This window comes from Pantherophis guttatus, chromosome 6 (assembly GCF_059756535.1).
Source record: "Pantherophis guttatus breed Tessera chromosome 6, ASM5975653v1, whole genome shotgun sequence".
NCBI classification, from domain to species: domain Eukaryota; kingdom Metazoa; phylum Chordata; class Lepidosauria; order Squamata; family Colubridae; genus Pantherophis; species Pantherophis guttatus.
Genome location: NC_142068.1, coordinates 45,589,620 through 45,601,511, shown reverse-complemented (window position 1 = coordinate 45,601,511; position 11,892 = coordinate 45,589,620). Strand labels below are relative to the sequence as shown.

The window sequence follows — 11,892 nt, the reverse complement described above, 5'->3', positions numbered from 1 at the left end:
TTCTAGAATAAAAATGAAAAATATTAGGAAGCATGGTAGTGATTAAAATGCCTCTGTAAATCATGTATTTGAATCTGATTTAGATATCAGCAAGTCTCAATAGCCATAGCAGAATAAACCTCAGTTTTATTCCATTTACCCATGTAGCAAGCAATAGCACAAGTCCCAAAGTAAGCCAGGGAATGTAGGCACAAGCTCATACACAGAGATAACTCTTATGTACCTTGAAAAGGAGCTTCTGCAAGAACTCACTGAGTAATCACTCCCTAGCTTCCTGCATATCCCCACAGGAAGTAGATGGCTTTATTACTGCTATTTCTTTATTACTGCCAGTTTAATGGACACCATGCATACACTTATAGTAATCTATTTCACCCTCGGGAATATCTTACTGAAACTGCTATACAATAAAATCTGATGTTTTAGAAACGGTTACCTTGAGATCGCACGTGTCACATGCTCTCAAGCTACTGCCAAGGAGTTACCTATCCAGCGGAACCTTTTGTTAAAAAAAAAAAAAAGTCATAGGTTTCAAACAACAGACACCTGGCTGAGGTTGTCTTGGAAACAAGAACATTGGTAGAGTTTAAGGCCTCAAAGCTTGCATCAGACTGTGATTGCTTAATAACTGCATTCTTGCAAGGCTGCTGCATGATAATACCTACCATGAGCTTATTTAATATTTGAATAAGCCCTCCAGGTGACTTAAAAGAATGTAACATCACTGTGCTATAAAGGTATCGGGAAATAGTGTCAGCTCCCAAGGTTACTTCCAGGGCATGGGGAGCAGGCTTTTAGATATACGTTGCAGGGGAACAATGGCCAGAAAGGTGCATCCAGTATCTCCATTTCCTACTTCCAAGCATCCAGTTGCATTTGGGTGGCCCCCATGAGAAACAAAGGGGGCCTTTTCTCAATCTAGCAGGGTTATTTTTTATGTCTACTATCTGATGAGGTTTCAAAAGCTGGAAAAGGATAAATATTTTCTATCAGTAGGATCCCTACATGGAAAGACAAGGATGCACCCACAAGGGCAAATAGTGTGATAGCCTGCAGATATACTGGTTAGCTACAATATAAGTGGAATATAGTATGATAAAAAAAGGAGTCACCAATCACGAAAGACAGGATCAGGACGATATGGTGAACTGGGGGTGAACACAGTTGTACAAAATGCTAATGCAACAGAAAACTGGCACTGTGATAGGGTGAGTAGCGACTGCTTTAAAAGTCCAAGCCATCTGCCTTATGACCAGGTAACCATCGGCAAGGTTGTAGCAACTCTCTTGGTTCTGGCATCCTGAGAATAGAAGCAATGGCGAACTGCGCCTCTAGATGCATCAACAATATGAATGGAGAAAAGTTCAATGAGAAAGAATGTCATTTTGCCAACTGATGTGCCAAGAAACAAATCAGCTCAGAAAGCTTTTGGCTTTAGAACCCCCTGAAGTTAGTTACAACATGACAGAAAATAATCACAATATAATCTGGAACTAGCAGCCCTGATGTCTAATAGACATCCTTGCTTTTCCCAACCAGCAGCAAAATAAATTATGCAAATAAACTGCAAGTGTATTGCTTAATTTATGTCTGTATGTGCATGAAAGAGAGAGAGAAGGCCAATTTTTGTAAAATTTAGGTCTTCAGTAATACAGAAAATCTCCTTTGTTTTTGTAATTTAAAGCTACTAGTATTGTACATGTCAACTAATTGTAAGAAGTACAAACAGAATTCATTTACTGATAGGAAACCTTGAGCAAATTGTTCCTGCAGTTAAGGTACTCCACAAAAGCCTTCTCTCAAGCAGGGATCTTATTTTATTTTAAATGCCTTGCTCCATCTTATTCCCAGTGGATGCAGCAAAGTCCTAATCTCATTCCTTTCTCATTTACAGAAGGACAAGTCTTCTATTTTATGGGAAGGCCTGCTGCATCCTATTGCAGGGCTGAAAAATAATACAATAAGCTGAATGCAAGAGATACATGCTGTTCATCTTTCTTCCATGAATACTGATTGGTGTGAACAAGGTTATTCTATAGGTGATAGCAATGAACGGTAGAACTGACATCTTCCATCAATGCAAACTTATTTCTTACAATAATCAAGTGATATGTAGTAAAAAATGATTTTATGGTATAGAAGACTGATAAGAGTAAAGAATCAAAGAAATGATTGTGGCAGTTGGAGAATTTGCAACAAGAATTGGATGTAGTCCTTTTCCTCCCTGTCAGCAGACCTGCAGTTTGTAGCCCTGTAGGTTCTTTAGCCTTCATGTAATCACAATCTTATTTAGAAATTAAATTCCATGGAATTGAGTAGGTTTTACTTCTGAATAAGTTAGCATCAAATTGCAACAGTACAGCAATAGTAATGCCAGTGGTTCAGCCGTTCTGTTTTTTTTAATTATTAATAAATGAAGGCAGCTTTCAGGTAATGACTACAATGCAATTGCATGTCTAAGCTGTTTTTATTCCTCAGTGTTTTATAACCATTAAGCTGTAGGCAGCAACAATTCCTTCCTCAATTTCTTAAGTATTTTTTTCTTTTCTAGTCTTGTAACAATGTTCCCTTTGCTCCTGGTCACTGTACTGCTTGCAATTTAGCCCCATAAACAGAAGATGAAGTTACCATGAGCAGGTACTAAGAATGAGAATAAGAGAAGCTACTCGATAAGAGAAAAAGTAGAATTGGCCAACAGAAGAAAAAAAAATGGTGCAGCTAGGAGATTCCAGTTAAGGTACAAAAGATACAAAATGACTGGTTCCTGAGGCCAGGCATGACCCATGGGCATGGTTCTTAGGACATTACATTGGGCAGCAAAAACAATTGTAGAGATCTTCAATAAGAATCCATGGTGTGCCCAATCAGTGGCCCCAGGTAGAATCCGTGCTGGATATAAATACATCTGTTCAGCTGGATTTGCCAGCAAAAAACAACAACAAACAAACCGCTTTTATCTACACCTTTGTCTCTTCTGTCCTGAATAACCACCATGACCATAATAAAGGAACTGCTCAGATTCCTGACTGTTCCCAAGGCTTCTGCTAGGGCAGGTCTCACCCTTAGGTCTCTGGCTATGGCCTGCCCTTCACCGGAGACTACATGCAATGGGAACAGCCACATTTGCTAGGTTTTTCCACTTCCTCCACAAAGGATGAGCCATCGCTGCACTCAAAGGTATATTTCTTGCGCTTAAGACGCAGTCCTCCACAGCAGCCTAATCCTGGGCATGATCCCTGGCAATCCATCCAGGACACTGGGCGTGTTGTCTGGCAAATGGCATAACCTCGCTGGACTTGATGGAAATCTCGCACAGCCTCTCCCCGACACTCTGATTCTGGGGAAAACAGAAAGGTCAGACAAAAGGATGACTTTAAGAATGTCATGATTTTATTGTCATAGTCATTATCCTCATGAAATGGGGGATTCTAGCGAAGGGCATCTAAAATAATGCTCTGCTATCTGTTGTCATACTTGTTTTTGTTGAGGCTTCCAATAGTTTAGAGACAGACTCAGAAAAGCACTATTTACTTATGCCTCTGCTTTCTCCAATGGAAATAGAAGATATAATTTTGTTGACAGTAAAGAATCATTCTAGATTTTAAACCCCAGGAATTGTGGCTGCATTGCTCATGTTCCTTCATTATTCAAGTCACTTATAACTACCATAGTTGGAAGAAACTGCTTACAGGGACCTCCTATGCTGCAGCTGATGTGCCAAGAAGCTTTCCTATCATCTCAGAGAAACAATATTTTACTTGCTAGAATGTTCACTTCCAGGAGGAAGTTGATTCCTGAATAAGGTTTCTATCATTCACAGAGGACTGGGTTAATATGACTTGCCAGCAAAAATGTTAACCTAACTTTTTGCACAGAAGGGAAATTCCCTTAGTGTCATTATTTATTAATGGTCAACACATATGGAAACAAATGTTTCTAACCTTGATCACAGAAATCCCCATCAAATCCTGAGTTGCATTCACAATAGGCCTCTCCTGCATCTGAGATCTGGCACTGACCATGAACACACTCCAGGCTCTTGCATGGGTTACGTAGTTCAAGTTCCTGGTTGCATAAGGCTCCTTTGTAACCATCTTGGCACTGGCAACTATAGGAAAGTGCATCAAGAGGCATACAGATTCCATGTTCACACCTGAAGATAAAGTGAGACATTAAGCTAGGTAGATAAATAAAGCTAGGTAGATAAATAAAGCTACAATGTCCTACCTGTCAACGAGTACTTCAGCTTCAACCACAACAATACACGAACACACAATAGATACAAACTTAAAGTGAACTGCTCCAAACTCGATTGCAGAAAATATGACTTCAGTAACAGAGTTGCTAATGCCTGGAATGCACTACCAGACTCTGTGGTCTCATCCCCAAACCCCCTAAACTTTAACCTAAAACTGTCTACTGTTGACCTCACCCCATTCCTAAGAGGTCTGTAGGGAGTGTGCATAAGAGCACCAGCATGCCTACCATCCCTGTCCTAATGTTCCCTTTAATTGTATTCATTTTATGTATTCAATTCATGCTTATACTTATATATATTATCTAATATGTACTCGACAAAATTAAATAAATAAATAAAATAAAATAGATACATGTAATTGCACTTAAGCCAGTATCACTTTTCAACTCTTCCCTACTATCTTCAATCGGAGACAATTAGTAACTTAGGGATCCATGTATGACATAAATCTTTCAGCAATGAAGATACTCTCAATACATGTTTTTTGCTCACAGCATTGTAATGAGATACCTGATTTGCAGGGATAGTTTCATGCAATGGACAGTAATATTTATCTATTTATTTGTATCCCACCTTTATTATTTTTACAAATAGCTCAAGGCAGCAAACCTATTCAACACACCTTCCTCCTATTTTTTTCTCACAGCAACAGCCCTGTGAGGTGAGTTGGGCTGAGACAAAGTGACTGGCCCAAGGTCATCCAGCTGGCTTTCATGGCTAAGGTGGGACTAGAACTCACGGTCTCCTGCTTTCTAGCCTGGTGCTTTAACCACTAGAGCAAACTGGCTCTAACAGGCCCTTGTACACTTCACTTAGTGCCAACCACATTTTCTGACCACCTGATTTTCTTTATAAATAATTCTAATTAAAACAAAATGAAATTAGAAGTTAAAATACCACAAGATAATGGAGCTACCTGTAGCATCTATTATTTTAAAACTCATAACCAAAATGTTCCAGGTTTTGTTGACTTAACTGGTATGTGATGGCTGAAACAAGCACATTTTCTTTTCTCACACATCAAAGTCCATTATCAAAGGCCCCACTGGGAAGATAGAGCATATCCAGGATTCTTTTTTCTCCTGGATATTTTGTGACTGGCCACATATGTCATAGCAGCTATGAATAGGCAAGATTCCTATGGCAGATGTCCTGTGAGTGTTCTCATAATTCCACATTTGCTCTCCCCCCCGCCCCCCAAAAAAAGATTGTATTCCCCAGATCTAGCAGAAAAGAATTTTAACACTTGTACTTACTTGTGTCCCTGGCAAGGGTTAATAATGGGCTGGTCACAATGGGGGCCAGTCCAGCCTGACTCACAGTAACAAATGGGTCCATGAGCAGTGTTGGGTTGGCAAATGCCATGCATGCAATAGAGCTTGCGGCAAGGTTCACAACCAGGAACAACTCCTGGTTTCATCTGAGTCTTAGTAAAGTCTTGTAATTCATTGTTGATGTATAAATTGCGGATACATCCATGGAAGCTGGAACCATTCAAGATTTGCCAAACTCGAAAGGCAGCAGAATTCACATCCACTGGCATGCCTGGTGAGAGAGGGCCATAGGAGCAACATCAGGCAGGGAAGAAAAAAAGATCAGAGTGCTGGTGAGTAAGAACATGACTGATGTAAGGAAATAAACTTTGAAAGTCTCAGCCTCCGCTTTTCCCAAACTGATACACTTTAAACATGCTGGGACTGCAATTTAATCAATTTCATAAATTATTTGGAGCATAGCAAGTTGGAGAAGACTGGCCTAGTATATTGTAGAAAAATGTTAAAGCCAGAGATATCAATTTAGGGAATACTGAGCCCAGACAATTACACTACTTCGTTCCACCTGCCAGTGGCCCTCTTGTCTCCTTGACTCTCTACATATTGGCCTCTGTTCTGAAAAGGAGAAAGAAAAAATTCCTTCTCTTCCTCCTTCTCCCAATTGATAGTGTATAAATGGTCCAAACTAAGAATTATTAGAACCTCCTAGTCCATATGGTAGCCTCCTTGTAAAAGTGTGGAAGTGTTGGAAAGAACTGATGCTCTCTCTGGTTTCAGCAGGATATTGCTTCCCTGTTCCCCAACAGAGATTGCAGTCCTACCCCCCACATAGAGTGGAGCCTCAGAATTCAGAGTGTGGGCCTTGCCAAAGCTATCCATGGTCATGGGATCACCTCCATCGATAGATAGGTTTACCATCCGCTCAAATGTTACCAGTTCCACTGTATGGAACTGTCCATCATTGATGGTCTCTGCACTGGGAGAAAAGAGAGAGATGGGATGAGAAAGGCTCTTGTAGACATTATTTTCATGACATCTTAACATCTACAATCTTGATCACCCAACATTCATTCAACACTCTCTTTAAAGATCACGCTCTCCTTTCTACATCAACTCTCAACATACGTTGTTGGACCCTGATCTAAACCTTAGCATCTCCCCTTCACCCCCAAAAGTCAGTGTGCAGATTGTAGGATCATGCAGACAAATTTGCTCATATTTCATCAAACTGCCCTTTGTTTGAATGAGAAATCAAAGAGCTACCTATAAAGAGCTGAGCTAGGGTAACTGCCTGGATCATAGCTGACACGCACATGGCCTTGATAAAGTTCCACTGCCATGTGGTCAGTGTCCCCGTTATACAATAGAATCCCATTATCTTCAGCTGTGGAGACCTGCAGACAACAAGGGAGTGGGAAAACAACAGATAGGAAAACCAACATTGTACTAGAAAGTAGATAATGCTTCTTCTTGGAGGGCTGGGGCAGAGACTTAAATCTCTTTTACCTGCAGAGTAATATTGGCAGTGGGCCAATTCTGTAAGTCTGTGAATTGTAGGTATGTGTCCCTATCCACAAAATTGACACTCAGTAGCTTCTCGCATTTGAGCCCTCCAAAGCCAGGAAGGCACTGGCATAAGGCACGATTGCCTAGCTCCACACAGTTGGCACCATTCTGGCACTCCACTCTCTCACAGGGACTGGACTGAAAGGAGCCATGAGATGGGATCTCACAGAGCTGACCACTAGAATGAAGCAAGCATACAACAGGGCACAAGTTTATTGCCAGAATCAGCTATTGAAATTGATACATTTTTGGAAGCAGGATGTGTTCCCTTATCATTCCAATGTTCTAAATGGATCCCTCATTTTCAGCATCTCATAAACCATCATTGGCATCACCCAGGTGTATAAATTCTATTAATATTTTCTCATAATTCAAGTAATCATATATTTTGCATCCCAGGAAATCAGATTTGTTGTTCAACTTGCTGTCTGCTATTTCCTGACTTAATAAAAATATGGTCCAACCATACTGGAAGGAGAATGCTGTGGCATCTATTTTTGGACACTGCTTCTTGAAACAAATTGGATAAGATTTCAAATAAACAGGTGGCATTGTGATCAACCTGTTGTTGAAAGCACATGAAAAATGCTACGGGATCGCCGTCTTGCAAGGGTAATGAAGCCGCTCTGGAAACAACTAGTTACTAATAAGTTTGGTCACTACTTTTATGTTTTTGCAAACACTACTCCTTTTGTTACATTTCTTTCTCCTGACTATATTTCAGGCAACTGGGAAAAGGATCAATCATCCAATAAAGGGCAAACCTCGGTCCTGAGCTTTGCAGAACACTTGGTATTTTTGTAGAAATTATGTGAATTCTGGCAATATCTCCATCTAGCATCCTTACCTGAAACCACCAGTACAAAGACAGGAATAACCATTTGGTTCATCAAAACACTTGGCATTGTTCTGGCATTGGTGGTTTAGGCAGTCATTGTAGTCCACACTGCAATTATCTCCCGCATAACCAGGCATACATTCACACCTGGAAGCAGGAACAAGAATGCGATCCAGTCATTGAGAGGGCCTGGCTAGTGCTCAAAAGAACAGCAAGGAAATGGCTGAGGCAATGAATATAACTGTGTTTTTCCTAACTCCACTATACATTATTTGATACACATTCATGTCCTCCACTTGTTTTTAAATCTTTTTCTTCTCCCCAAACTCCACTCTTTCCCTCACTCACTTGGGTCCATCAAGGGAGACTCTACATATGGCATTATGCTGGCAGGGGCTGAGCTCAGGGGAACATACATCCATCGGCTGTTCACAATATGTCCCTGTGGGAAAAATACAGAGATAAGGTAGAAGCATAACAAATAGTGTCTCTCCTTGAATTTGCCTCATTCTGCCCCAAAGAAATGGTACATAGAAAGGAGGAAAGCCCATATTTGACCTCAAGAATCCCTATTTGCATTATAGCATTAGTGAACAAAAACATGTATTGCTAAAATCTTTGCCTTTTGGACCTATGAGATGGAAACATTCAGTCATTCAAAAGCTGAAATATCCCTGATCCTTTTTATGTTAGCCAATTCAGGTGGTTGACTTGCATTTTTTTTCAGGATAGCTATGCACAATAAGTAAATTCTGTGACATTAAAATAAACAGATGTTTTTTTTTTCTATTATGCAGAAACCATTCAACTTTTTGAGGTCATGCAAGGAGCTACACATTATACATAAGTATTTTGACTATTAGGCCAGAAAGCCTACTCACTCCTTTCCCTTCCTCTTCCAAATGTCAAATTTAGTAAGATACCAGCCAACAGAAAATATCTCCACTGTCTATAGCAATTCTGAAGAATTAATCATGAGGAGAATGAAGCAGCTTATCTTTTCACTAGCTGTTTTCTGCACTTAAGAAAAGGTAAAAACAAACATTTGCCAAAATAGGATACATTTAACATAATTATCCAATATAATCCTCTCAATTTATAAGAAGGGATGGATAATAAAATCATATTAGTAGTCTGGATATGGACCTCCCCATTCCCAACACCATATAAGGTCACTTTAGACACTATGACAATTTTGCTCTCTTCAGAAATAAAAGCAGAAGCTCTGTAACCCCCCCTCCCCCACTATAAGCAGTAGCTTACAATTGAAGTCATACCTGTATAGAAGGGTAGGCACAAGCATGTGTGGTTAGAGGACCCATTAACACATGTGCCCCCATTCTTGCAACTGTTGTTGCAACTATTCGTCTTCAGATTACATCTTGGACCTTCAAATCCATCTACACAAGCACATCTATGAATAAGGAAAATAAGAGCTATTTGATACTTTGAAACATTTTCTTTTAGGCTTTTCTAGAATTTATACCCTTATCTAAATTTTAAGAAAGATGAAAAATAGGGATGCTACTTCTTTTTTGAAACTGGGTTCAGTATCTTCATAATTCTCAGTGTTCCATCTTGTTATCCATCTTATACACCAAGCATTTTGGCCTCCAACTGCAGGAGATAGTTGCACCACTCCAGAAGGCCCTGAACTGAAAACGAGCTAAAGCTGCTTTAAGTACTGGGACAGATGGAATGGCATCCTACTGCGGTCTTCGATGTTAGCATCAAAAAGAAAAAGCAGAGCCTTTGGAAAGAACTAGAGAAAAGCACAAATGTGAGAATCCTGATCCTGAGTTATTTTTCAATTACAATTAAAACTTGGATCACATGTTTTCTGAATAGTTTTTATCCCAGAGCTATAATTGCACTCAACAATGAACTCAAGGGCCACCATCAATGAGCTGTTGGACAGAATAATAATAATAATAATAATAATAATAATAATAATAATAATAATAATAATAATAATAATAATAATAATAATTATTTTATTTCTATACCGCCCTTCTCCCGAAGGACTCAGGGCGGTGTACAGCTTATTTAAAAACACAAGACAAACATCAATTTAAAATTTAAAATTATTAAATAAATTTGGCTCCATTTAAAACCCCAGAAATTTAAAATACCCCAATTTAAAATTATCATGTCGATAGCCCGGCCTGTCGGAACAACAGGGTCTTCAGTGCACAGCGAAATACCCGGAGGTCGGGGATCTTACGTATTTCCGGGGGCAGTTCATTCCACAGGGCTGGGGCTCCCACAGAGAAGGCTCTCCCCCTGGGTGTCGCCAGCCGACATAACTTGGCTGATGGCACCCTGAGGAGACCCTCTCTGTGGGAGCGAACTGGCCGGTGGGAGGCTATTGGTGGCAGAAGTCGGTCTCGAAGGTACCCGGGTCCTATGCCATGGAGTGCTTTAAAGGTGGTAACCAGCACCTTGAATCGCACCCGGAAGACCACTGGAAGCCAGTGCAGCTCGCGCAGGAGGGGTGTCACATGGGCACAATGAGTTGCACCCATAACCACCCACGCGGCCGCATTCTGGACCAGTTGGAGCCTCCGAGTGCTCTTCAAGGGGAGCCCCATGTAGAGAGCATTACAATAGTCCAGCCGGGAGGTGACAAGGGCGTGAGTGACTGTGCGCAAGGCGTTCCGGTCCAGAAAGGGCTGCAACTGGCGAATCAGGCAAACCTGATAAAAGGCCCCCCTGGCCACGGCCGTCATATGCTCTTCTAAAGACAGCCGTGCATCCAGGAGGACACCCAGATTGCGAGCCCTCTCTGTGGGGGGCAAAGATTCACCCCCAATAGTCAGCGATGGCACCTGCTGACTATATTGGGATGCCGGCAGCCACAGCCACTCGGTCTTGGAGGGGTTGAGTCTGAGCGTGTTCCTTCCCATCCAGACCCGCACGGCCTCCAGGCAGCGAGACATCACATTAAGGGCATCGTTGGGGTGGTCTGGGGTGGAGATGTACAGCTGAGTATCATCAGCGTACAGATGACACTTCACCCCAAAACCATGGATGATCTCACCCAGCGGCTTCACATAAATGTTGAACAGAAGGGGCGAGAGGACCGACCCTTGCAGCACTCCCCATGCGAGGTGCCTCGAGGTCGATCTCTGCCCCCCTGCCAACACAAACTGCGAGCAGTCGGAGAGGAAGGAGGAGAACCACCGCAAAACGGTGCCCCCTATTCCTAACCCCCTCAACCGCTGCAGCATGATACCATGGTCGATGGTATCAAAAGCCGCTGAGAGATCTAATAGGACTAGGACAGAGGAGCAACCCCTGTCCCGAGCCCTCCAGAGATCATCCACCAACGCGACCAATGCCGTTTCTGTGCTGTACCCCTGCCTGAAGCCCGACTGGCACGGGTCCAGATAGATAGCTTCATCCAGGTGTCGGGGAAGCTGTCGTGCCACCATGCTCTCAACAACCTTCGCCACAAAACGAAGGTTTGAGACCGGACGGTAGTTGGCTAATTCAGCCTGGTCCAGGGAAGGCTTCTTGAGGAGGGGCCTCACCACCGCCTCTTTCAAGGCGGCAGGAAAGGCACCCTCACTCAAAGAAGCAGTTATAATCCCCTGGAGCCAGACTCGTGTAACCTCCTGGGAGGCCAGTACCAAGCAGGAGGGACACGGGTCCAATAAACACATGGCGGCACTAATCTTACCCAGAACCCTGTCCACATCCTCGGGAGCCACAGGATCAAACTCCTCCCAGATAATATTCTCAAGACCTACCCTCGTCTCCTCCCCTGGACTCATCCAATCGGAGTCCAAGCCATCCCGAATCCGGGCGACTTTATCATGCAGGAATTGCACAAAATCCTCAGCAAGACCCTGCAAGGGATCTTCCCGCACTCCCCCCCGAAGAAGGGAGTGGGTCACCCTAAACAGGGTGGCTGGGCGGTTCTCTGCAGATGCGGTAAGAGCGGAAAAATGGTT

At 42.2% G+C, this 11,892-nt stretch overlaps 1 protein-coding gene across 2 annotated transcripts in view; it reads right to left on the bottom strand.

The window, feature by feature from the left end:
• Nucleotides 1-2,448: 2,448 nt before the first annotated feature.
• SLIT1 (slit guidance ligand 1) overlaps nucleotides 2,449-11,892 on the bottom strand; it is a 145,845-nt gene continuing 136,401 nt past the window's right edge. Inside the window, exons 29-37 of one of the 2 annotated variants that reach the window (XR_015728626.1) lie at nucleotides 9,214-9,350; nucleotides 8,285-8,378; nucleotides 7,946-8,083; nucleotides 7,039-7,276; nucleotides 6,796-6,926; nucleotides 6,235-6,508; nucleotides 5,515-5,803; nucleotides 3,942-4,153; nucleotides 2,449-3,337 (exon numbers count right to left, since the gene is read on the bottom strand). Coding sequence is in view for 1 of the 2 variants with exons in the window: in XM_034439889.3 (XP_034295780.2) it covers nucleotides 3,099-3,337; nucleotides 3,942-4,153; nucleotides 5,515-5,803; nucleotides 6,354-6,508; nucleotides 6,796-6,926; nucleotides 7,039-7,276; nucleotides 7,946-8,083; nucleotides 8,285-8,378; nucleotides 9,214-9,350 (1,633 nt within the window). In the remaining variant the exon portion in view is untranslated. The remainder of the gene's footprint in view (nucleotides 3,338-3,941; nucleotides 4,154-5,514; nucleotides 5,804-6,234; nucleotides 6,509-6,795; nucleotides 6,927-7,038; nucleotides 7,277-7,945; nucleotides 8,084-8,284; nucleotides 8,379-9,213; nucleotides 9,351-11,892) is intronic. The other variant, XM_034439889.3, reaches the window with a different exon arrangement.